This window comes from Physeter macrocephalus, chromosome 17, assembly GCF_002837175.3.
Source record: "Physeter macrocephalus isolate SW-GA chromosome 17, ASM283717v5, whole genome shotgun sequence".
Classification (NCBI taxonomy): Eukaryota; Metazoa; Chordata; class Mammalia; order Artiodactyla; family Physeteridae; genus Physeter; species Physeter macrocephalus.
This window is the reverse complement of record NC_041230.1, coordinates 1,247,856-1,274,868: the sequence shown is the minus strand read 5'-3', so window position 1 is coordinate 1,274,868 and position 27,013 is coordinate 1,247,856. Positions and strand designations below refer to the sequence as shown.

Below are 27,013 nucleotides of genomic sequence, written 5' to 3'. Positions count from 1 at the left end.
CGTTTTCCCCCAGACTTTGACACACCTTTTCCCTTTGCTGATTTTGCCTTGTATACTTTCATGGTAATAAATCAGTTATGTGCTAAATCTTGGGAGTCCTAAGGAATCACTGAATCTGGGTGTCGTCTTAGGGACCTCCAGCACACCTGCCAAATGTCCATTCACTTCTTCTTTTCTGCCAGATTCTCCAGGCATTCCTTGGCTTGTGGCAGCACAACTGATGTCTGCCTCTGTCTTCACATGGTCTCATCTTCTCTGTGTGTTTCTTCTCAGTGTGTCTGGTATAAGGACACTCATTGGATTTTAGGGCCTACCTGGATAATCCTGGATGTTCTCATCTTGAGATCCCTAGAATTACATCTGCAAAGACCCTTTTACCAAATCAGATCACATTCACATGTTCATGGGGTTAAGATGTGAACATATCTTTGCGGGGGGGCACCATTCAACCCACTACAAAGGAGTATGTGGACACATGTGATTTTAAGGGAAAAAATGTCCAGAGCCTCACTTCTATATGTCTCCTTTCCCAAAACTGATCTGTGTGAGAAGTCTTCTGCCATTCTTCTGCCAGGCTTTGTGCTGTGCTGGTTTTCCTTTCCCATCTTCCCTTTCTCATTCATGCTACTTGTACTTCACAGAAGAAAGGCATACCTCCCCCCATTGAGATTGTTATGTTTTACTGCCTCAGGGGCATCAAATAAAGGGACAGTTAGAAGCACTGGCCTTGACTTAAGGTGGGTGAACGGCAGCAGTGACAGCATCTGGGCCCAGAGGGACTATATCACCCAAATGAACTTACTCTTCACTCCACAGGTCCTGGCTTCGAGGAGCAAGAGAAATCAAGTAAAGGACGAGGAGGAGGTTCCTGGAGTTGCATATGGTCATTTTGTGGGACAGCCGTTACCTGAGACTGAGATTTTGGAACAGAAATTTAGGGCACATCCAGAAGAGACTAAAAACATTCCAGTTACTTGGCATTTCCCAAAACAAGAAAATGATGAAGGCTCAGGTGAATTTTGGTTTGTTTTATTCTTGATTCCCTCATGGATTTCCAGAAGTCTGTACAAAAATAGCAGTCCAGGGCTTCCCTGGTGGCGCAGTGGTTGGGAGTCCGCCTGCCGTTGCAGGGGACGCGGGTTCATGCCCGGGTCCGGGAGGATCCCACGTGCTGCGGAGTGGCTGGGCCCGTGGGCCATGGCCGCTGAGCCTGCGTGTCCGGAGCCTGTGGTCGGCAACGGGAGAGGCGCAACGGGAGAGGCCACAACAGTGAGAGGCCTGCGTACCGCAAAAAAAAAAAAAAAAAAAAAAAAAAAAAAAAAAATAGCAGTCCAATTAAATGAAAGTATAAATTGTGAAAAAATGGGCTCTGGGGAGAAATAAACTACCTTCAAAATCATGATGAAGTAGAATCAGGTATATATTGTTCATAGGTTTCATACTACATGACCAATGTTGGTATATAATGTATGACTCTGCAGGTCCCTCCTGGTTACATAAACCATCAACTTACACATAATCTGTCAGCCATTGCAACCAGAGAATCATGATAAGTTATTTGATATGCATTGAATCTGAGGAGAAGGCAGATCATTTCCTCAGGAGATGTCACTATTTCATGGTACTTAAGTCTTGGGAAATTTCTTTGATGGTTTCTTTCTAGAGGTGATAACATTCATTGTGTTCATAACATTCTTCTAATATTGATAGATATACAAGCAGGTTGTATATGGCTGTTTCTTATATGATTATTCTGAGTCCTCTGCTGCACTAGACCAAGTAGAATTCAGTGCATACAGTTTTTCAAAAGACCACAGCTTGGTGACTTATATACCCACACTTGTTTTGGGCTGTTTTTTTTTTTTTTTTTGCGGTGCGCGGGCCTCTCACTGTTGTGGCTTCTCCCGTTGCGGAGCACAGGCTCCGGACGCGCAGGCTCAGCGGCCATGGCTCACGGGCCCAGCCGCTCCGTGGCATGTGGGATCTTCCCGGACCGGGGCACGAACCCGTGTCCCCTGCATTGGCAGGCGGACTCTCAACCACTGCGCCACCAGGGAAGCCCTTGGGCTGGTTTTATCCTTGAATAAAACCTAAAGTGCCCAGGAAAATGGAAGGTTTGCACAGTTATCAAAGGACATCTGTGAACAGGTTGTAGAACGGGTGCTTCAGTACAGATTTGGCCACAGGGAGTTGTAAATTCTTGTTTGGTAATGGCTTGGGTTTTTGAGATCCACAGAGTTTGCTTTAGAACTTTACCTTATCTCAGAAAATACAGAGCCCTTCCCTGTGTTCAAAATCTAGTTATTACTGTACTTTTCATGCCCAAAGAAGTTAAATATTTTGTGTAGATAGGAAAGAGCTAGATATTGTTATATTTAATTGGAATAAAACTAGTGAACTATATTGAAAAGAAGAACTCATCTAAATATTGAAACTAGCAAAATAATAATCATCAAACTGATGTTTGGTCAGTTTAAAGCAATTACATCTAATCCTGGTGCTGCTACTGTGCCATTCAATGAGGTACAGTATTTTTGTGAGTGATGACGGTTATTATGTATTGACACTAAATTTAAATTCCCAAGTTGATAAAGCTATTAAAAATGAAATAATTGATCAAGTAATAAGGAAAATTTAACCAGAAAAAGTTCAATTGCTTATAAAATTTTGATAAATGAAAGAGAATCCCCCCCCAAGAATCTAGTTGTTACCTCCCACCTCCTTATTGCTTTTATTTTAATTAAACAAGTGACTCGTTGTGGTATATTACACACACACACACACACACACACACACACCTTTTATTTTAATTAAACAAGTGACTCGTTGTGGTATATTACACACACACACACACACACACACACACACACACACACACACACACACACACACACACACACACACACACACACATAGTCTTTGTCTCTGGTTCCTGGCACAGAGTTCCTGAAACCTTTGGAATTTCCTGAGAGATAGGAGTGTCTTTTTTTATACATAACAAGCCCCTTTGAGCCATATGTGAGTTTATGCTAATGAGGTGACTCAGGATGGGCTCCTAGAGAGCTTCAGGATGGGAGCTGATCCCCAGAAAAACCAAGGCTTGATTGGAACTTCTGGCTCTACCCTCTGATCTCAGTAGACAAGAGAGGGGCTGGAGATTGAGCTCTATCACTAGTAGGCAGTGGTTTAATCAGTCATGCCTATGTAATGGAACGTCCATAAAAACCCCAACGGGCTTCAGAGAGCTTCCAAGTAGGCAAACAGTCCACTTGCTGGGAGGGTGACTCACCCCAACTCGACAGGGACAGAGGCCCTTGCACTCAGGACCCTTTTAGATTTGGCTCTATGAGCCTCTTCATGTGACCATTCATTTGTGTCCTTTATAATAAACTATAAGAGTAAGCATAATAATTTCCTGAGTTCTGTGAGTTGTTTTAGCAAATTATCAAACCTTAGCAGGGAAGTTATGGGAACCCCCGAATTTGTAGTTAAGTTGGACACAAGTGCAGGGAACCTGGAATCTGGGACTTTGGACTGGTGGCTGAAGTGAAGGCAGTCTTGTGGGACTGAGCTCTTTAGCCTGTGGAGCCTGGTGGTAACTCTGTGTTGATAGTGTCAGATTAGGATTGAATTCAAAGACCAAATGTTAGAACAAAAGATGCTCCTAGTGCTTTTATCACTTAGGAGACTACAAGGGTTTTAGGAGCGCTAAGCCAGCAACCAGGGACAGAGAACATTATATATTTTTTCTATTATTTCATACCTTCCATTTCAATAATGAGAGAAACACTCTTATCACATGGACTGTGTTGTTACAGGGTTCACTGACACTGAAGGACGTGGCTGTGGACTTCACGTGGGAGGAGTGGCAGCTCCTGGCCCCTGATCAGAAGGACCTGTACCGGGACGTGATGCTGGAGAACTATAGCAACCTGCTGTCCGTAGGTGAGGACGGCTCCCCTGGGTCCCTTGGAAGGTGCCTTTTCTTTCTTCAGCTTCTGAAAGAGTTGTTTTGTCTGTGGTGCTCTGAAGTGGGAGATTTTCAGTCCTCCCCCCGACCCCAGATGAGAAGGTATAATCTCTCCGCATTTTAGAGACAAGCCTTTAATTTCCAAACATGCAGATCGTGCAGTCCCTAAAGTGTACCATTCTCATAGCATCACAGATCCCTAGTGCCATTTGATGAGCCTAAGTCTTCTGTTATTTCCCACGAACAGGGTATCAAGTTAGCAAACCTGATATACTCTCCAAGTTGGAACAAGGAGAACCACTGTGGACCTTAGAAGATGAAGTTCACAGTCACCCCCATCCAGGTAAGTGAGAGAGAACCAGCAAGAGGGGGAAGGCTGTGGAAATCACTTTCTAGTCCTTTAGAGAAGGTATCCCAGTGGTGAGGGTATCTGAGGATACAGAAACAGCCTCCATGTATCCCTTTCCTCATGTGAGAGCTCTTTTTCTGTGCAAGAGCTTAGAGGAAAATATACCCCTTTATCTCATCTTGGAATGAATCCCTGTTTATTTCTTCTTAGATATCAACTTTCCCCCTCCTAGGATTATTCTTGCTTGGTTTTTCAAATCCTCCCATTCTTCACTTGTTAGAGTGTGATTTTATGTTCCTTTCACATCTCTTGGTATGAAATTCCTCCTTCCGTGTCTCTCTTCTAAGAGAAAACTTTGAATTCATCATTGTCTTCTGACTCATACACCTTCCTGCTCCATTGGGAAATATTTATTTCCCTTTACGACATCCAACTAACTGTACCTCAGGTGCCTTACTCTTGTAGTAATGTGGTCTCTTAATGTGTATTCATCTGCTTGCTTTTCTTTTTACCCCCTCTGAGATTCTTCAAAGGTTCTGTTGTCATCCCTCTGCTCTGTCTCATAGGCTATAAAACCTTACTTTATTCAAATGTGTTAAGCTCTTTGTGGAGACTTGCAATTGACATGTCCCTTAACACTGTCTAATATACCTGCTGGTACCATATATTTTAACCTGTCTCCATGGTAATTCCCAATGAGTTCACTCTTTGTGTGAGAAACTAGAACCATTTTCCCTCCCAGAAAATCCCTTTCCAACATCCTTTTTAAAATTGAGATTCTCTTGTACTTCTGTACATCTTAAATCCTGGCATTATCTTGAATCTTCTCTACCCTCTGGGCTCCTGTATTTAATGCCTCTGCTGTTCCTGTTCTTTGTGTAATTAGGAAAGACGTTTCTAAAATTTCTCATTCTCATTTCCTAGCCTAAACGAAATCATAAAACCTCATGCCCACCTTACTGCAGTTCCTTCTTATATTTGTTAATTAATCATTCTCTTAGTTAAACTTTAGATTTTGTTGCTAGATTCTTTTCCCTAAAGCTATCCTTTTCCTCCTGAGGAAGGCTTTAAGTCCCAGTTGACCATATTACTATGACACAGAAATTTCTCTTCTTTCAAACACCTAAGTTCCCACTCTCGAAGAGGAGGCAGAAATTTAACAAAAATAGAGTTTCAGTTTTATAAGATGAAAAGAGTTAATGGAGAGAGATAGTGGTGATGGTTATACACCATTGTGAATGCATTTTAATACACTGAACTGTGCACTCAGAAATGATTAAGATGGTAAATTTTGTGTTATGTGTAATTTATCACAATAAAAATAAATGGGAAAAAATACACAGATACTATGTCTGGTGGTGAAAACGACTGTAAACACCAAACCATCAGCATGGCAAAAGACTGGAGATGAGGTCAATGGGGTCATAACTGGGGGTTTGCAGTAGGTCAGTTGGTCACATAGGACCTTGTCATCCATTTCAAACACTTGATTTTCCTCCTAATGAGAAAACCTTTAGAAGGATTAGGGTATAGCAGTGTCGTGATATAATTTATGTTTTAGAGGTATCACCTTGGCTATCAGTAGAAAATAGACTGGAATAAGCAGGTGTTGAAGCAGAAAACCAGATGTGAGAACTGGTTGTTGGTGACTTCAACCCAGCTTGAGGATAGTATGAGAAGATTCTGGAACAATAAAGACTGAATTTGCCACTTAAGTAGGTATGGGGTATGTTTGTTTCCTAGGTAACAAATTACCACAAACTGTGTGACTTGAAACAGCAGAAATGTATTCTCACAGTTTTAGATGCTAGAATTTGAAAATCAAGGTATTGGTAGAGCCATGCTCCCTTTCAAAGATCTAGGAATGAATCCTTTCTTGTCTATTCCTCGCTTCTGGTAGTGGCCAGAAATCTTTGATGTTCCTTAGATTGTAGACACGTCATTCCAGTCTTTGCCTCTGTTATTACATGACCTTCTCCCTGTATGTTTCTGTGTGTCTGTAGCCAAATCTCCCTCTCCTTAGAAGGACCCCAGTCATTGGATTAGGGTTCACTCTAATCCATTTTGACCTCGTCTTAACTTGATTACATATGCCAAGACCCTGATTCCAAATAGGGTCACATTCATAGCTACTAGGGGTTAGGGTTTAAACATATCTCTTTGGGGGACATATTCAACCCATAATATGGAGTGTGAGAGGGGGAAAAAACAGATGGAAGATGATGCTAAGAATTTTTGATAAAAGAGACTAAATTTAGTGGGAAACAAAGAAATGTCTTTCAGAGCAAAGATTTTATGAGCAAAGCTAGGACAAATCTTCATGTAATATTTACAAATTAAGCTTTTGAACGTGTGAAATGTTTCTGCTATCAGTGAAGGCTGTACAGAATTCAAGTAAATAGTAAATATAGAGACTATTTCAGAAATTTAGAAGAAAAGTAGCCTAAAGTGGTATAGAGAGAATGAAGAGTGATAGTATCATAAAGTATCTTAGGTGAGAGAAATAGCTCAGTTTTGAATTAAGATGATAAGGAAACATGGCAAGAAACTGGAAATGTGCAAGGCCATGTGGGGACTTTTAAAAGATTGGCCTGAAACCAGCCATGTGGAGACCAATATTTGAAGGTATTTGTTGGGGAGCTAGTGGAGTGGAAACTTAGATAAACTGGGTACATCATGGTAATGTAAACTTTCATCACCAGGCTTACTGTTGTGATGTTTTTGTGTTAATAATAAAGGAGGCATGGTGGAGGTTAGGTTTTGTATATTCTAACTCTAGATAGTCTTATTTTTAACTTCGGTGACAGCATTATAGAAATAATAAGGTATAGCCAGACGTTCTAAGAAAAACTAAAGATAAAATTGTCACAAGTCTTGATTCAGGAGGAAGGTGGTCCTATAAGACCCTTTAATTAATGCCAGCAGAGACGTTACTGTATGATTAAGGAAGAAGACGCTGTTGTTGGCAAGTTGAGAGATTAGTATATCAGGGACAATGAAATGGGAAAAATTCCACCATGACATCCATACAGGTACAGAATAGTGAAGAACGTGAGCATTCCCGTGTCTGGTGCAGATCTGCTTCTAAAAAAGACTGTGCCCCACTAGCCTGTTGTGAAAGTCCATCAGGATCATCATGTCCCTCTTTCTGTGGGAACGTATGAGAATGTGTCACAGCTCCATGCAAGGTTAGAATGTGAGATTAGTGCTTTGGGAAAGTGAATTTGATGATGGTCTACCTAATGAAGAAGAATGGCATGTTTTAGCAACAGGATGAGCACCCAAGAGTCTATTAGAATTTTCTTGAAATCATGACCTGTATGTCCAACATTCTGAGTTGCCTCTTTGATATATACGTTCTAACACCCACATCTGCTTCTTTCTCTACCAGCTTGGTTATGTTAGGGTCTCTTCAGCAGGCTCTAGGAATCCCAAAACTCTATGTTGAATGACTAAAGCTTTCGTCTGTGCCTTCATCTTTTTTCAGTCTTCATGTTTCTCAGAAAGTGATCTCATACAATACTTTGACCTTAAATAATATATATTTTTTTGTTTGGGGTTTTTTTTTTTTTTGGCTGTGCTGTGCAGCTTGCAGGATCTTAGTTCCCCGACCAGGATTGAACCTGGGCCCATGGCAGTGAAAGCGCCGAGTCCTAACCACTGGACTGCCAGGGAAGTCCCCTTAAATAATATTTACATACTGATGTTTCCACATTGCTATTTTCAGTCAAGATCTTACTCAAGTCTTATCATCTGACTGGCTTTTCCGTGTCTGTGCTTGGATATTATCCCCAAGATGATATGTTTCAAAATGTACTTGGTTTCCCTCACATTCTGAAGTTCAGCGATATTCCTCATCTTGTTAAAAGGCACTACCCAACTACCCAATGGGTCAAGCCAAATACTTAGGTGTACACTTTGATTCTCTCTTTTGTTACCTCTCCTCACATCAAATCCATTAGTGAGTCTTGTTTTTCCTTCCTTCCAAATAAATCCTGGTATCTTCCACTTATCTCCTTTGCTGCTTCAAACCACTGTCACACTTGCAACTGCCTACTTTATTCCTTATCTTATTTGTTTATTGTTTCCCTTTCCACCCATAGAATATGGCTTCAGTGAAAGTAAAGAATTTTTACCCTGATAGCTGTTATCTTTTGGGTTGTTTGGTGTTTTATATTACTGTTTCTTTAACCATTTCCAAGAGACAGGTGTTAGTGTTTAATGGATACAGAGATTTTCAGTTGGGGAAGATGAAAAAGAACTAGAGATGAATGGTCATGATGGTTGTACAACAATGTGATTGTACTTAATGCCACATAAATATACACTTAAAAATGGTTAAAATGGTAAAACTTATCTTATATATATTTAACAACAATTATGAAAAGTTTTTTAAAGATAAGGTACTTTTATACTTGGAATTTCTTTTATATTTGATATCATAGGTCTTTAAGTCTTTATTGAATTTGTTACAATATTGCTTCTGTTTTGTTTTGGTTTTATGGCCATGAGGCATGCAGGATCCCAGCTCCCCAACAATGCACCAAACCCGCACCCCCTGCATTGGAAGGCAAAGTCTTCACTGGACCACCAGGGAAGTCCCCCAAGGTATTTTTGAAGTAGTTTTATTCCATATGATACTCATGGAAGGGTTCATTGTTCTCTTTCCTAGAAATTGAGAAAGTGGATGATCATATGCAGCCACACTGGCAAAACCAAAATATACTGAAGAGGTTGGAACAGTGTTATGAACAGAATGCATTTGAGAATATTATTTATCAGAGCAAAAGTTGTTTTCCTTTAAGGCCAAATCATGATGTATTTGATTTACATGGGAAAACTTTGAAATCATATTTAGATGTAATCAACCTGAGTACAAGCTGCAAAAAAATGGAGCCTGCTGAGTTTAGTAGAGATGGGAGATCCTTTCTCCATGCTGATCATGAGCAAACTCATACTGAAATTAAACATCGGGACATACACAAAATAGAGAACACCCACGACTGTACTGAATGTGGGAAAGCCTTCCTCAAGAAGTCTCGGCTCAATGAACATAAGAGAATTCATACAGGAAAGAAACCCCACGGATGTAGTGTGTGTGGGAAAACCTTCTCCAAGAAGTTCAAGCTCACTGAACATCAGCGAACTCACAAAGGAGAGAAACCCCATGAGTGCTGTGAATGTGGAAAAGCCTTCCTCAGGAAATTTCAGCTTACTGAACACCAGAAGACTCATACAGGAGATAAACCCCATGTATGCAGTGTATGTGGGAAAGCATTCTACAGAAAGTTCAAGCTAACTGAACACCAGAGAACTCATACAGGAGAGAAACCCTATGAATGTCCTGAATGTGGCAAAGCCTTCTTTAGGAAAGCAGAGCTCATTATACATCAGAGAAACAAAAGAGGAGAAAAACCCCATGTATGCAACAAGTGTGGGAAAGGTTTCTCCAGAAAATCACAGCTCTTTCTGCACCAGAAAATTCATACAGGAGAGAAATCTTACATATGCAGTGAATGTGGAAAAGGTTTCATACAGAAGGGCAATCTTATTATACATCAACGAACTCACACTGGAGAGAAACCCTATGGATGCACTGAATGTGGTAAGGCCTTCAGCCAGAAGGCATGCCTCATAGCACATCAGCGATTTCATACAGGAAAGACTCCCTTTGTATGTACTGACTGTGGAAAATCTTGTTCACAGAAATCAGGACTCATTAAACATCGGAGAATTCACACAGGAGAGAAACCCTATGCATGCAGTGACTGTGGGAAAGCCTTCACTACAAAGACAATGCTCATTGTCCATCAAAGAACTCACACGGGAGAGAGGCCCTATGGATGCAATGAGTGTGGGAAAGCTTTCTCCCACATGTCATGCTTGGTTAAACATAAGAGGACACACACAAGAGAGAAAAAAGTAGATTCAGTGAAAGTGAAATATCCTTCCACAAAGGGTCACAGCTTATTGGATACTAGTGAACTCATGCAGGGGGAAAACCCTGTTAATATGGTGACTGTGCAGATGCCTTCTGCAACCCCTCAGACATCATTAAACACCAGTGGGCTCCTAGCAGATAGGAATGTAGTCCTTATGGAACAGCCAGATGCCAGAGGTGCACCCTCAGGAGATAACAGAGAGTTTGTGCAGGAGAGAAACTTCATGAATGCAATGAATGTGGTTATGCCTTCAGTGGTCAATTACATCTTATTTTATGTCACAAAAAACACATAGGAAAAAACTGCTATATTCTATTTGGAAAAGCCTTGAGCAATAATGTATAGCTGATTATATGGTTAGGTATAAAAAGCAAACCTATGAAGGCAGAAGTTAGGAAAGCTGTGTTTTGGAAGATAGACCCTATTATCAGTGATTACCAAAGGTCATCAGCGAGCTTATAGTGTGTAAAGATATGAGAGTGGTAAAGTCCTTCCCTCAATAGGTGTCATTACATACTGGAGAGAAACTTGGAAGGCAGTGAATGTGGCAGGGTTTTTCTGCCCCATCCACTAGCTGATGAAATCATATACAAATAAAACACTGTGAACACACTAATTGTGGAATATCTTACTAAAGTTCTTGTGAAGCAAAGCCTGTGAAAATGAGAAATATTCGAGAGCTTTACGTACCAATTCCCACTTCATAATACATTACACAATAAACCTGATGTACATTTTTGGACAGGAAACCTTGAACCATATTCCTAGTTACTATGCTTATGATTCCATAATTTTAAGGAGAAAGTCTACCCCACATCACTGGTTAAGGTTATCATGTTATACTCATTTCTCCTAATTGTGGATTCTTTTTCTTTTTTTAAAAAAAATTATCTTCAATGCCCACCCAATATATGATTAGCTGCCGCATTTCTTAGGCTCTAAATTTATTTAAATATTATTTCAGACAACTGAATTCCCTCACAACAGAAATATTAAATTCATAAATGTAACTTAATGTCCTTGGATGAGCTTAAGTTCAATTTATAAATAAGACTAAGCATTATACCATAAAGGTCACTATAAATGTGATTTTTAAAATTTTCTAGACTTGAAAAGGTAGTGAAATCAGGTTTGCAAAATGAACTGAAAGCCCAAGGACAATTAGTAATTTAAACCTATAAATTAACTAACGAAATACATTCCAACATAACTCTTGGTAATTTTTTTTCTGAAAACATGAAAATAAAATGGGCAATTTGAACACAAATTAAGATGACTCTTCTTGCTTCCATCCTAGCTCTCCCCCTTCTCTGATTATCCAAATTATTCTCAGAATCCTGGGAATATGAAAGTCTAAACTGGATAACTATTCAGCTGCATTCTTCCCTCTGGAGATAGCTCCCTGCCCAACCCTTCCCTTTGCCTCATTGATGGAATGGATATAGATGTCAGGAAGAATGTTGGGGTGGTTCCATTTCCTCTCAACTCAGGGACTCTTGAGTCTTACATGTTTGAGTGTCACATGAGGAAGAGAAAAGTAGATCTTCATAGAATCAACTTTGGCCTGGTATCTCATACTTCACAGAGCTGGATCGACTGAATCAGATTGGGAACAGGTCAAGGAGCTCTGGAAGTGTGGGCTGAATCTGGTTCTTGACTGGAATACTATAGGCCTTTAACCAATCTGGCAAATACTTTCAGAATCTCTATAATTACTGAGCTGTAGCCAGGAGTAATGTCAGTAGGGACTGGCATAAAACTGATGTAGCGTTAAGGTTCAGACCAAGTCTACTGCTGGAAAACTGGGATGTGAGGAAGGGCATGAGGTCAGGTCCCTTAGGGAGAAGCTAGGAGTGGAGGCATGTAAGTAGATGAGGTATCTTAATGGCATTGTAAATGATTTTTTAAAAACACATGATGTAAAAACTTAGAATCACTTGGAGAGAACATCTCAATTGTTTTCTTAAGGATTTTAATGTAGAATATATGAAGATCTTAGATCATGTAAAAACATTACTATATCAGTTTCAATACAAAGCACAAATATAACAAATATCAAATAACAAGTATCATCTTCCTGAGATTGTGCTCAAATATAAGGTCTTGAATGTAAGTTATAGTCTGTAAAATTTAGACTGTAAGCTTCATGAAGAAGTAACAAGTACTTCTACTGTTTAGGGACCTTCTGTTAACCCCTATATACCAGATGTCTAGAATGCCTGACATAGAGTAGGCACTCACTCTTAATTGGTTGAGTCTCATCCAATAAGCAATCTGGTCTTACTCAACTGAGATCTAGAGTAGGATCAGAAAGGACCAAACTGTTTCCAAGTAACTTTAATGTATCTCAAAACAAACCTCGAGAATATTTATAGGAGTGCAAACACATTAATTAACAATGTTTGTCATCCAACCAAAAATTACCAAGCATGCATAAAAGCCAGAAAGTGTGACCAATATTGAGAAAAACCAATCAGAAGTGACCTGAAACTGACAATGCTAGATTGAGCAAACAAGGACAGTATGATAACTGTATAAACAGTTATAACTGTATTCCATTGGATCAGAAAGGTAGAGAAGTGATTAACATGTTAATTATAACAATGTGTGATGGGGTTTAAAAAATATTTTATACGTTACATGTTCATATTTTATAAGACCTCCCATAATATTGTTTCTTCATTCACTATCTTGAAAAGAGAGTAGAGGGCAGTTTGAGAGATTTCCACCTGGCATTCCTCACAATGATACCTCTTACCCCATTGGCCGAGAACTCAAGGCTTTTCTCTTTTTAATAAAAGCTTTTATTAGCTTTTGTTCTCTTTGTACGTGAGTTTCTTTTGCCTTGTCATCAACTTCACTGGTCTTTTCTTTTGCATAGGGAAATAGGTTAAAAAACTGCTCATGCTTTTTAAGGCCCCCCAGCACAGCCCCGTGTATCATTTTGGATAGTTTCTACTGCTGTGTCTTCAAGTTAACTAATATTTTCTTATGCAATGTCTAATTGCCATTAATTCCATCAGTGTATGTTTTCTTTCAAATTGTAGTTTTTAATCTCTAGAAATTTGACTTGGGACTTTCTTTTTATATCTTTCACATCTATATTTAACATGGTTTACTTTTAACCTATTTGTCCCTTAATATTTAAAGTGGTTTTCTAGAAGGCAACATATAGTTAGGCCTTGCTTTTTTATTGAGTTGACAATATGTCTTTTTATTGGGGTGTTTAGATCATTTATGTTTAATGTGAGAATGTAGTTAGGTTGAGATTAAAAATGTACAATTTGCTATTCATCCCATCTATTCTTTTTTTTTTTGGCTTGTGCTGGGTCTTTGTTGCTGTGTGTGAGCTTTCTCTAGTTGCAGCAAGCGGGGGCTACTCTTTGTTGCGGCACACGGGCTTCTCATCGCAGTGGCCTCTCCTGTTGCAGAGCACAGGCTCCAGGCACACAGGCCTCAGTAGTTGTGGCACGCAGGCTCAGTAGCTGTGGCGCATGGGCTTAGTTGCTCCGTGGCATGTGGGATATTCCCGGGCCAGGGCTCGAACCCGTGTCCCCTGCATTGGCAGGCGGATTCTTAACCACTGCGCTACCAGGGAAGCCTCCATCTATTCTTTGCTCCCCTTTTCCTACCATCTTTTGGAGTAACTGAGTATGTCTTATGATTATTTATCTTCTTTGTTGGCTTATTAGCAATTATTTATTTATTTATTTATTTTTGGCTGCGCCATGCGTGGCTTGAGGGATTTTAGTTCCCCGACCAGAGATTGAACCCTGGGCCCCCAGCAGTGGAAGCACAGAGTCTAACCGCTAGACCACCAGGGAATTCCCCATAATTTTGTTATTTAAGTGGTTCCTTTAGTTTACAGCATGTATCATTAACTTGTCAGTATAAGTATTATTATATATACCTCTTCGTGTATAGAAACAGAATCTTATAATAGTATACTTCCATTTTCTGTAGCCAGATTAGCTTCGTTGAAGAGACTGTCTTCTGGATGCTCCTGGGATATGTATTTAGGGGATGGGTAAGCTGGTTTTACATGATAAATCTACATTAGCATTCCTAACTCCATATACTTTTGGATACTTTACAGAATATGGAACAAGGTATTTCTGGCATTAAACTTTAATGTAGTTCACCTTTGAGTCAAGTTTCAGTCAACCAACCAAGCAAACTGTTAGAGCCATTCTCACTGAGCTCACATATTAAAAGCCAGAATCAATTCTTAGTAAGCCCATATTAAATTTGCTTGATCCAAAATCATATTCCTTCCACCATGACCCCACAAATGTTTCCCAGGTTTCTACTGAACACATTAAGCAACATTTAAGAAAGATAAATACTTCATGACCACATTGGGTTTATCCAAAGAATGCAAAGTCGGTTAAAAGTTGTCTAATTTTATAAACAATGTAATTCACCACTGGATTAGACTGCTCTCGTTGCCATAACAAAATACCAGAGTAGGTGGCTTAAACAACAGAAATTAATTTTCTCATAGTTCCAGAGGCCAGAAGTCCAAGATCTAGGTTCCAGCAGATATAGTTTCTGGTGAGACACTGCTTTCTGGTTTCTCTTCTTATAAATAAGGACACTAAACTTCCTGGAGCCCCACCCTTACAACCTCATTTAACCTTAATTACTTACCTTAGGAGCCCCATCTCTGATTAGAGCCACACTGGATCTTAGGGCTTCAACATGTGAATCTGAGGAGACACAAACATTCAGTCCATAATATTCCTCCACTGGCCCTGTCCCCTCCACTTCATGTCCCTCTTACATGCAAAATACATACATTCCATCCCAACAGCCCCAAAAGTCTTAACTCATTCCAACATTAACTCTAAAATCTATATCCAGGCCTTCTCTGGTGGCGCAGTGGTTGAAATCCGCCTGCCAGTGCAGGGGACATGGGTTCGATACCTGGGATGGGAAGATCCCACATGCCGTGGAACAACTAAGCCCATCAGCGCAACTACTGAAGCCGTGCGCCTAGAGCCCATGCTCCGCAACAAGAGAAGCCACAGCAATAAGAAGCCCACGCACTGCAACAAAGAGTAGCCCCCACTCGCTGAAACTAGAGAAAGCCCACACAGCAGCGAAAACCCAATGCAGCCAAAATAAAATAAAATACAATGTTAAAAAATATATAAAGTCTATATCCAAAGTCTCATCTAAGTCAGATATGGGTAAGACTTGAGGTACAATTCACCCTGAGGCAAAACTCCTCTCCAGCTTTGGACCCCTGAAAACAGGTAAGTTATGTGCTTCCAAAATACAATGGTGGGACAGAGGTGGGATAGACATTCCCATTCTAAGAGAGAGAAATCGTAAGGAAAAACGGGGTGACAGGTCCCACACAAATCCAAAACCTAGAGAAACAAATTCCATTAGATCTTAAGGCTTCAGACTAAAGTCTTTTGTTCAATGCTCTACCCTCCAGGCATTTTAGGTCACAGTCGTAGGTGGGAATCATAACACTCGCTATAATGAGGAAATAAAACCAAGTAACTTTACTTTTCCATTCTGCACACCAGTAGTGAGACAGGCTGGGATCTGGGACACTTTGCTGCAGTGCTTGCACTTGGACAAAAGTCTCCTCCAGCAACAGAATACAATGAAACTATAATAGAAGGGACTAAAAATAACTGCTGTGCATGCACAGTTGGGGCCAATTATGAACAAGATAAAAGAAGAGCAAAACCCAACTGCCACTTCTGAGGTACTGAGAGCAAAAGCAGGGTCCTGTGCTTAATCCCCGCACACAGCCCTACAGGGGATGGGCAGACTACCTAAGCCACCCTCCTGCCCCATCCCTGGACCTGCGCCCTACCCTCACCGCATTTAAGGGACCAGCTCCCCACCCCCCTACCCCCAGCAAGAAAGGGAACCTGTTACTTGTTTTCTCTCCCTCCCGCTGCAGCACCAGTCACAATAAAGCCTTGCCCGAGTTTCTTATCTGGCCTGTTACCAATTTCTATTGATTAAAGAGTCCAAGAACCCTGGTCTGTAACAGTTCAATATACAGCTCCACGAAAAAAGTGTTATTTTTGTCTGCTTTTATACCTTTCATATTTCCAGCACCCAGACCTGTGTTTGCCACAGAGTACACATTTTATAAACATCTGCTGGGTCAATAAATGAATGATTAACCCCTTAACTTCGAAGGTTCTCTGAGCCAGGTTGTACAATTATAGGGAGTGGGGCTTAATCAGTTGGGTCGCAATACTTAACAGAATCACTTACCTTTGTCAGAGCTTTTATTTTTTTTTTTTAATAAATATTTATTTAATTTTATTTTTGGCTGCATTGGGTCTTCGTTGCTGCGCACAGGCTTTCTCTAATTGCGGCAGGGGGGGTACTCTTCGTTGCGGTGCGGGGGCTTCTCTTGCTGCAGAGCACAGGCTCTAGGTGCGCGGGCTTCAGTAGTTGTGGCACACGGGCTTAGTTGCTCTGCGGCATGTGACGTTCTTCCTGGACCAGGGCTCGAACCGGTGTCCCCTGAATTGGCAGGTGGATCCTTAACCACTGCGCCATCAGGGAAGTCCCTGTCTCAGAGCTTTTGCTTTAAAGTATTTCCCATCTTTGTGGAAGCCCTGGCTCTTCCCACCGTGGTTGGGGGAACCACGCTTCTCCGCAGCCTCAGCCCCTTTTGCCAGTCCCTGATGGACCATGTTCCCCATTTCCCTCCACACCAGTCAGAACAAGAGCTGTATAATCCTGCGTTTTGCCCACTCTCAGACCAATGCCCTCCTCAGCGGTCTCTAAACCCTACAATGGCCTCAAATGCAGCTTCCTCCAACACCCCCTCCAGCCAGCATTCCACTAGCCGGTTCTCCTTCAATTGTTGCTAGGCTTGGCTTGGGTCCCTCCCCGCCCCCCCCCCAAATATCTTTTAGATGGTTGCGCTAGTTAGCTTCTCTTTATCCTTTAAATCAAAGTGCTTTCATGTCCACGACCATCTCTGCACTTCCTGCAGAGAGATCCGGGCAGGCTTGACTTTCTGAGAAGCTAAGCTTTTGTGCAGCGCCCCTGGCGAATGATGCAAAGTCGAGGCCCAACGGGTCAAGTGACCTGGAAAGAGGGTGAAATAGGTCGTTTTCAACAGCTTCTCACCGTTTTTGACCTTCCCGCGGAAGGCAGGAAAAGGAAGACCTCCCCCGTCGTTCGGCAGTAGGTGGGAAAATGGCGGCTCCCGGTAAAGAGCCTCGAACCCGGCGCGAAAATATTGCGTCATAGAAGGACCGCGGGGAGCCAGATTCCGGGTCTCGGGAACCGGGGTTTGTGGACCTCGTCGGCCACCATCCTTTCAGCTTCTGAGGGTCGTATCCACCGCGGAGGTTGGTCGCCGGGCTACAGACATTGAGGCAAAGTGTTCAGAACAGCGATATCGTGATTTGCCTCCAACGGTGAAGAGGGAGTTCATCCATCAGGTCAGTGTCCGGTTCTGGGCGTGTCTCGGGGCCAGAGAGAGCGCGTTGCGGTGTTTTGCTGTTTTTGTTCCAAACGACGTAGAGGTCGGTGTTGGGGGGAAGCGAGTGGTGATCCTCGCTGGGGTGTTGTGTGTTAGCGGATCAGTCGGGGAATCCGTGTTGAGAGTTCCCCATGGAAAGGGAGGTCACGGGGTTCCGTGTTGGGACGAGAACTTAGGAGGTTTTTTGGAGAGTAGCGTTTGGGTTGGCTGAGGTTGGGGGGATTGGGAGTCGTATCCGCGTTGGAGACAGCGTTTGGGGAGCTTATCGCATATTTAATTTAGAAATGGGGTTTCTGGTCTTCTTGCGTCCATGTTTACTGTATATTCCTATTGAAAATAGGTTTTCAGGTTCATCCCGACCCAAGTAATGACATTGTCATCCTCCTAAATACGCCTCCAGAAAACAACTCTTGTTTAAATTTAGTATATCTCATTTTTAGCGTTGGGACCAGGTGTGTAGGTGTTGGTATAATTTTATATATTTTTATCTAACCTCCTATCATAACCATTTCCATATTACAAACTCTTTGGAAGTTTTCTTCTTTCTTTTCTTTTGAAAAAACTGTTCCAGTTATGTTCCATCAAGTGGGTGTTTTGATTGAGGTAGAACTGATGTAGATCTAGGTACTGCACTTTCAGGAGCACGTGATGGATTTCCTCTAACTAAGTTTTTTTTTGTTTCTTTGACCAGCTGTGATTTTTTTTGTATGTATCTTGGACATGTTTTATTATGTTTATTTGTAAATAGTTTACACTTTTGTTGTAACTGTAAATGGTGTCATTTTTTCCCCATATGACCCTGCTCCCTCTTTTTTGTTTCTTTTATGTAATTTACAAGAGCAAAAATTTAAAAGATATGCTGATTTTGTCACCTCATTCCACTCATGTTATTACTGATAGTTTCAAATCGATTACTTCATCTTTTCTAGTTGAGCATTTTTGTCATCTGCAAATAATGTCGGCCAGGTGGCAAGTGATGGGACTGGAGTAAGAAGAACCTGCTTCTGCCTCTGACCTGCGTAGGTTAATCACTGAGTTAAGCTTCATCAGTTGTGAAGAAAGCTGTCATGGTTCCCACTTCATAGCTGTTAGAAAGATTAAATGAGCAAAAGTTCTTTAAGTACAAAGTGTAGTGCCTGGCACATTGTATAGTCTGAATAAATGGTACCTGCACTTTATCAAGTTACTATTCTTCCTCCAAGGCTTCCCCACCCCCAGCTTTATTGAGATGTAATTGACATAAAACATTCTGTAAGTTTAAAGGTGTTGATTTGATACACTTATATATTGCAAAACAAACCACCATAAGTTAGCTAACATCTGCATCATGTCACATAATTAGCATTTCTTTTTTGTGGTGAGAACATTGAAGATCTACTTTTATTTAAACAACTTTCAAGTATATAATACAGTATTATTAACTGTAATCACTATGCTGTATATTAGATTCCCCTCAAAGGCTTTTTAATTTTATTTTCATTCATAATTTCTTTCTCTTTAAAATTTCCTTTGATTTATGTTGCTAGATTTCCTAACATCTTATATTCCTAGAAAAAAACATACTTGTTCATAATGATTTGTTCTTTTAACATGGGGCTGGATTCTATTTGTTAATATTTTATTTAATATTTTTGCATCTAGAAATAAAAAGATGTTTTGGATTTGCTTCAAAAATAATCTGCGAGGGGGAAATAATAATCCAGTGGTGGTGGGGAAGTGAGTGGTGGTGTAGATAAAATAGAATTAGATTTGAGTTGATAATTATTGAAGTCACATGATGGATGCATGGAGTTTGATTATACTGTTCTTTGTTGGGGTTTTTTTTTTGTACATGACGTTTAATTTTACTGTTCCATCTTTTGCTTGAAATTTAAAAAAATTTTTGTGAAAATTTATAGATGAAACTGATCTGTACTTTAAAAGTTTTTTTCAAGTATAACACTAAAAATTAAAGAATAGAATATTACAGCACCTTAGAAGCCCCCACCTCATCCTAATCTCCTCCCTCCTCTCCAGAGACATTTATTATCCTAAAAACATCATATTAAATTTACCTGATTGTTAACTTTATATAAGTAGAATCATATAGTACATGTTCTTTTGTGTCTGGCTTCCTTTGTTCAGTATTTTGTTGTGAAATTCATCTAAGTTATTGCATATAGCAGTAGATTGTTTCTTTCCATTGCTGTATAGTATTCCATTCTATGACTATACCCCAGTTTATTTATCCATTCTGCTATTCGTAGACATTTGGCTTGTTACTGGCTTGTGGCTATTATGAATAACGCTTATGTGAACATTTTTGTACATGCATTTTGGTGCTGTTGGATATATACTTAATAGAATTCCTGAAGTATAAAGTATGCTAGATACAAGGAGAAATGACAAATGTTCAGTCATAACAGCTACTTGTTATATACCTGTCTCAGTAACAGAGACCAAGGAGACAAAAAGCCAGAAGGCTATAGATTAACAGGGGCCAGCAAACTTTTTCTCTAAGGGGGTAGATAGTAAATATTTTAAGCTCTACAAGCCCAATGATCTCTGTCTGTACCTATGCAACTCCGCCACCGTAACATGAAAGGAGTCTTTGAGAATACATTAAAAAATGGGTGTGCCTGTGTTCTAAGAAAACATTGTTTACAAAAACAAATCACCAGCCCACCAGTGCTGACCCCTAAAAGATTAGAATAACATGATTTAAAAACTGACCAATATAAAACTCTCCACTCAACAATTTTTCTCAAACGCACATAGAACATTTCTAAAAAGTTACTGTATGGTGGGCCATAAAGCAAGTCTAAACAAATTTCAAAGGATCGAAATCATACAGAATATTTTCTTTAACTGCAGTGGAATTAAGCTCTAAAGCAAAACCAAAACAACACCTAGGATTTCCCCATTTGTTTGGCAAGTATGCCATAACCCATCTAAATCATCCATGAATCAAAAATAATTACAGTGGAAATGTCTGAATTGCAATTTTTAAATTGAGATATAGTTGAGTGAATTGCATTTTAATAATAATCCTACCTGTCAGTTCTTGTTGAATTCAACTAGAGGAGTCAGTGGAGGGAATTTATAGCCTCAAATACATATGTTAGAAAAGAAGGAAGGATGAAAATCAATGAATAAACATCTATCTCTATAGTTCTCTTTCTTCTAATCTAGCAATTAGTATTTTGAAATGCCTGCTTCATACAATTAGTTGAGAAACTTTTCATTGTTTTCTGTGATGTGTGAGAGTTTACATAATATTGGCATCATCTGTACTGTACAGATTAGGTAGAACTCATAAAGCCCTAATGACTTTTTTCTTCTTTTTTTCATGGAAACTCACAGTAGAGAGAATAGTATAATATGTACCCATCACTCGGCTTCAGCGTGGCCAGTCGTGCTTATCTGTGCCGCCACCACTTTTGTTTTTCCTCTGGAGGGTTTCATAGCAAATCCAAAGTTTCATGTCCTTAAACTTGTAAATCTTCCAGTATGCATCTCTAACTGGTAAGGTCATTTAAAAAATTTATAACCAGCAGGTTGTTTTCAAATGTATCAAAGTTAATAACAATTCTTTTATTTCATCCAATATCCAGTCCATATTCAGTGTTTTTCTGATCATCTCAAAGTTGTCATTTAACATTGGATTGTTTGCATCATGATCCAAGTAATGTACATGCGTTACATTTGCTTCTTATATCTCTTAGGTCCCTTTTATTTTATCTTATTTTATTTTAAACTTACTTTATTGAGGTATAGTTGATTTACAAAGTTGTGTTAATTTCTGCTGTCTAGCAAAGTGATTCAGTTATACGTATATATATTCTTTTTCATATTCCTTTCCATTATGTTTTATTACAGGATATTGAATACAGTTCCCTGTGCTACACAGTAGGAGCTTGTTGTTTATCCATTAGATCCCTTTTATTCTGTAACAGTCCCTCTTCCATTTTTTCTTTTGTCCTCATGTCTCAATATGTTGCGCTAAGAAGCATACAGCATCATTAATGAAGGATTCTTGCCTAAAAAGTTAAATATAGAAGTAATCAAACCTCTAATTTAACTACCCAGTTTATAGGAAAAATTGAGAGTAGGGGAGGTGAGGAAGGATAAGGAAGCAATCAGCCAAATCCAGAAGGTAGTATATCCTATGGGACAAATGACTTGTTCCCTTCTGCCCTCCCTTCATTCCTTCCAAAGCATATATGGCTATTGACTTATAATGACTTGGCAACATCTTTACTTTTATTTCAAGTGGGGATGTTTTTAATTTAAAATATTTTGTGCTCATTGAAAAAGATGTAAAATTCACCTCCTAATCTATTGGACCAACCATAATAATTTTTTATATAACTTTTTAAATTTTATTTATTTATTTTTGACTGCGTTGGGTCTTTGTTGCTGCGCGCGGGCTTTCTGTAGTTGTGGCGAACGGGAGCTACTCTTCATTGCGGTGCGCAGGCTTCTCATTTGGTGGCTTCTCTTGTTGCGGAGCACGGGCTCTAGGCTTGCGGGCTTCAGAAGTTGTGGCGCACGGGCTCAGTAGTTGTGGCATGCGGGCTCTAGAGCGCAGGCTCAGTAGTTGTGGCACACGGGCTTAGTTGCTCCGTGGCATGTGGGATCTTCCCGGCACTAGGGGTCAAACCCATGTCCCCTGCATTGGCAGGCGGATTCTTAACCACTGAGCCACCAGGGAAGCCCCTACCATAATAATTTTAACACTGTTATATTTCCTTTTGTGAAATACAGAATCATATGATATGTAATGGGTAGAAATGTTCTTTGTTCACTGAGCTGTATATTATGGACATTTTGAATTTCAGGAAGTATGTTAAAATTTTAAATTATTACAGAGTTTTCCATTAGATGGATTATAACTATTCATTCAATTAATCGTCTCTCAGTGGACCTTACATACGTTTTGTGAACCTTACATATGTGTTTGCTCACTTTGCCACTGTTTTCTTTGCATAAATTCCCCAAAACAGAATGTTGGATCAGAAGCGATTTTATTTTGAAAATGTTCAGTACATAATTTGAGAATATCCCCCAGTAATATTCTATCATATAATACTTACAGTATTTATCTAAAGGAGTTTTATCATTTTTCATGTCAGTTTCAAGCACTAACTAAACTCTTATTTTTTATTATTGTCCATTTCAATTACTTGGGTTTTCTGGGTCTATAGTATTATTGTGCAGAAGGTTATTTAACTCTTTTTTCTACTATTAACAATTGCTATTTGATTCTTTTTTCTAATTGCATTTGGAAGCATGGTCGGACCAGTGATGAATGAGAACAGTGATTCTTGCACCCCTTCCGAGGAATGCTTACAAAGTGTTACTGGCTCTCAGTTGGGCACATAAAGTGTTTAATGTTCACTTTGTTTTTGTTTTGCTTTAAATCTTTTTCCTTTTTTCTTCTTTAATTTTGGAAAGAAATAAAGCATTAGGTGTACAATTAAAATGTCAACTCCAAGTCCCAACTCCATTCCTTCCTCTTCCTCCCTAGATGTAACCACTAACTTGGAATGTTACATTATGATTATTTTTGGACTTTTAAGTGTGTGTGTGTGTGTGTGTGTGTGTGTGTGTGTGTATCTACAAACAATATATAATATTTTTGTGTGTTTTACAAGTTTACATAAGTTATGTTATACCTTATATATCCTTTTACCAGAGATTTTGTTCATTATTGTTTTTTTAATCAGTGAGTTGTTTTTTTTTTTTCACAGTGTTACTGACACCAAATGTGAGTGACTTTTCCCCGACACCGGCCAGTTCTCCAACTCCCTGGATGTCCTACTGGGTGTCCTACAATTCACCTCAGTTCTGGCACTACCAGGATTCAGCAGAGACCCTCTCCGCCACAGGTTAAGGGCCCAGTCCCACAAGACCACCCCCACTTCAGATGTCATTTGCAAGTCCCAGGGTGCCACCAGTAATTCTGGCCAGCTGGCTATAAGTTGGAGGTTTCCATGCCTCCCGCTCCAGTTCAGTAATTTACCAGAACAGCTCACAGAACTCAGGAAGACACTTTACTATTACCAGTTTATTATAAAGGATACAGAAGAACAGCCAGATGAAGAGGTACACAGGGCAAGGTCCAGATGAGTCCTGATCACAGGAGCTTCTGGCTCCATGGACTTGGGTTGACCACCTTCCTGGCACCTCAGAATGTTCAGCAACTCAGAAGCTCTCCAAACCCTGTGGCTTAAGAATTTTAATGGAGGTTCCATTACATAGGCGTGCTTGATTAAATCATTGGCCATTGATGGTTAGGCTCGATCTCCAGTCCCTCTCCCTTCCCCAGAGGGCCAGTGGTGGGGCTCAATGTTTCAACCCTCTAATCATGCCTTGGTCGTTCTGGGCACCAGCCACCATAATCTCATTAGCATACAAAAGATACACTTGTCACTGCAGAGATTCCAAGGGTTTTAGGAGCTGTGTGCCAGGAACCCAGGACAAAGACCAGCTATCTATTTCCCATTGTACCCCAGCGAGTCTAAGGAAAGTAGCCACTCCATTCCAAGCCTATTAGGGGTTTGTAGCAAAAGCAGTACCAAATTTAATGAACTGTTTTTTCAATACCATTTAGACTTTTTCCCCCTAACATATTATTTATTGGCTACTCTTGGCTGCCAACCTGGCTACTCTTCCCTGCCCCTTTTGTTAAGAAAATGCCTATTTTATTTCAGTAACCATCCACCTGGGAACTTGACCTTAACCTCAGTTTGGTAGGAAATGCAGATTAGCCTTACCAATGGGGGTAGTTCTATTGCTATTCTCAGTTTCACTGATGTGTTCCAGGCATGAGCATTTGGTGCAGCTCTGATCTGCTGGGTGTGAGGGAAAGTCAGGCAAGGAGCTTCTGGGAAATCGTTGGGTCCTTCATCCTCCCACAGTAGAGATCTCAGTTCCAACCCATTCCAGCCTAACCACCTCTTCCTACCTCTCTCCTGTCTGTAAGGAGTTCTGCACTTGAGATGTGTACTGTCTATTTTTGGGCTGCACTGCAGGGACGCTAGACTGAAGGGCTGGGGCTGGGACAGAGTGGTCTCAGGGTTGGAGAGGGGGGTGGTGTGCATGTTCACCAGTATGTTTACCAGTAATTGGTCAGAGAATGGGCAGAGACGAGCTCTCTGGATGTGTAGGATTCAGGAGAGCTCAAGAGAGTCTTTAAGAATAATTTGCTTCCTCATGGGATAGAAGCAAAATTCAAGTTGACCTTATGGTGTTCGTGTCCTCAGAGTGTGAGTTTCTTTTGTTTTCTTTCTTTTTTTTTTTTTTCCTGCATGCGGGACTTAGTTCCCCAACCAGGGATTGAACCGGAGGCACGGATGGGGCTGCCTTTGCATTCCTTGTGTGGAGGGAGCTGTCTGGATGTGCACGGGGAATATGACAAGAGCTGATTCCAAAGGCCCTGTTTTTGCAACTGTGACTGTGTGGCCCCCTCACAGTATGATGCACCAGGGAAGTTTAGTTCTTAAAGTGCCTGAGAAAGAGAACAAGTTTGTATCGTGAAGCTGTTGGAAGAGGGAAGTGTCATAATGGAGAGACGCAGATATGAATGCAGATTCCCACATTGCTCCTGAGGAAGGGTGTTAACTTGGGCAACGCGCTTCACCTGACGAAGCTTCAACTTACTGGTGTTTAAAATTGGAGATAATAATGAAGACCTTACAGAACAGTGTTGAGGAGTACGTACAATATGGCTTGTGAGCTGTTAAGTACCTTGATCTTTAAACTGGGATAATTGCCTCAGTACAGTAAACAGAAAATTTAGATTTATGTGGGCTCAGGTGGTTTTAAGTCAGTTTCCAGAGCCACCTTTTTTTTTTAATTTTTTTTAATTGAAGTATAGTTGTTTTACAATATTGTGTTAATTTCGGCTGTACAGCAAAGTGATCCAGCCATAAATATATATACATTCTGGTTTTTTTGGTATTCTTTTCCAGTGTGGCTTATCGTAGGATATTGAATATCGTTCCCTGTGCTATACAGTAGGACCTTGTTGTTTATAGAGCCACCATTTTTGTACTTTATCTTTTCTGAAATGGGTCTATGTGACAAGACCATGAGCTGGTTTTTGTTTCCCATCTCCTCTTCCACATTCACTCTCTTCCAACTTTACCAAAATAAAAGGCATTCCTCTCGCCCATTCCATATCTTACTATGGGGCACAGCCCCATGATGTAAAAGCTTTCAGAGGGTTACAGAGACATGAAATATTGGGGCCTTCTCTTAGTGTGAGTCCACATAGCAAGGGAGAGAGAGCTGTGGTCCCAGGCTCAATCACTGAATTTGTTCTTGAATTCACAGGTCCTAGTAATAGAAGAAGAAGAAGGAACATTTCAGTAATAGAAGAAGAAGAAGAAGGTTCCAGGCCTGGGAGATCATCATTTCTGGCAGCAGCCTGACCTAAGATCTCTGACCACAACTTCCAGGCAGGCCCACAGAGACAGAAGACAGAACACCAGAACAAACCCTAGAGTTACATGCCTTTTTTTTTTTTTTGGCCGAGCCGTTGGGCTTGTGGGATCTTAGTTCCCCGACCAGGGATTGAACTCACACCCTCGGCAGTGAAAGCGCAAGAGTCCTAACCACTGGACTGCCAGGGAATTCCCGACACGCCCTTTCTTAAGAACTGGAGAAGATGATCAAGGTCCAGGTGAGGTTTGTTTTATTGATTTTATCCTTTGTTTCCCGGTAGACTTGTGGATGCTTCTAAAAAAGTCTGGTGAAATGAGAACAGTATATGTTGATAAAAATCAGGATCTGTTGGAAAGTAAATTTAGCCTGTAATCTTAAAATCAAGGCAAGTTCAGAAGCAAGATATGAGGGCCCTAGGGTTCGTACAAAGTTCTTAATGTTGGAGCGTAGGTAGGTGACTGTAAGACCCCTGGGTTGCCTTAGTTTCGAACTTGAGTCTACTTTTCTTGGCAGCCATTATAACAGGAAAAATGTGAAACGTTACATTATTTGCATTGTCTGTGAGGAGAAGGCACACCAGTTCTTCAGGGGAAGTACACATTTCACCGCTCTTCAATCTTTTTTTTTTTTTTTTTTTTAATAAATTTATTTATTTATTTATTTATTTTTGGCTGCGTTGGGTCTTCATTGCTACGCACAGGCTTTCTCTAGTTGCGGCGAGCAGGGTCTACTATTCATTGTGGTGCGCGGGCTTCTCATTGTGGTGACTTCTCTTGTTGCAGAGCACGGGCTCTAGGTGCGTGGGTTTCAGTAGTTGTGGCACACAGGCTCAGTAGTTGTGGCTC

General features: G+C 40.4%; 2 protein-coding genes and 1 long non-coding RNA gene across 7 annotated transcripts in view; 2 read left to right on the top strand and 1 right to left on the bottom strand.

Moving 5' to 3' along the window:
* LOC112067267 (uncharacterized) overlaps positions 1-17,694 on the bottom strand; it is a 29,230-nt gene extending 11,536 nt beyond the window's left edge. Inside the window, exons 1-2 of the long non-coding RNA XR_002893191.3 lie at positions 17,381-17,694; positions 14,912-14,970 (exon numbers count right to left, since the gene is read on the bottom strand). This is a non-coding gene — a long non-coding RNA (uncharacterized lncRNA). The remainder of the gene's footprint in view (positions 1-14,911; positions 14,971-17,380) is intronic.
* LOC112067260 (zinc finger protein 649-like) overlaps positions 1-26,395 on the top strand; it is a 34,066-nt gene extending 7,671 nt beyond the window's left edge. The window contains exons 2-8 of one of the 5 annotated variants that reach the window (XR_008615568.1): positions 817-1,012; positions 3,819-3,945; positions 4,218-4,313; positions 8,832-8,927; positions 23,471-23,608; positions 25,044-25,435; positions 26,058-26,395. Coding sequence is in view for 4 of the 5 variants with exons in the window: in XM_055079156.1 (XP_054935131.1) it covers positions 881-1,012; positions 3,819-3,945; positions 4,218-4,313; positions 8,832-8,927; positions 9,178-10,556 (1,830 nt within the window). In the remaining variant the exon portion in view is untranslated. Of the gene's footprint in view, positions 1-816; positions 1,013-3,818; positions 3,946-4,217; positions 4,314-8,831; positions 9,007-9,177; positions 10,885-15,124; positions 15,319-23,470; positions 23,609-25,043; positions 25,546-26,057 lie in introns of those variants that run through there. The other 4 variants (XM_055079157.1, XM_055079159.1, XM_055079156.1 and 1 more) reach the window with 4 other exon arrangements.
* A 303-nt stretch (positions 26,396-26,698) lies between these two features.
* The window catches only part of LOC102986626 (zinc finger protein 577), a 15,634-nt gene continuing 15,319 nt past the window's right edge, over positions 26,699-27,013 (top strand). Inside the window, 1 exon segment of the mRNA XM_055079203.1 lies at positions 26,699-26,761. Coding sequence (XP_054935178.1) covers positions 26,699-26,761 — 63 coding nt within the window.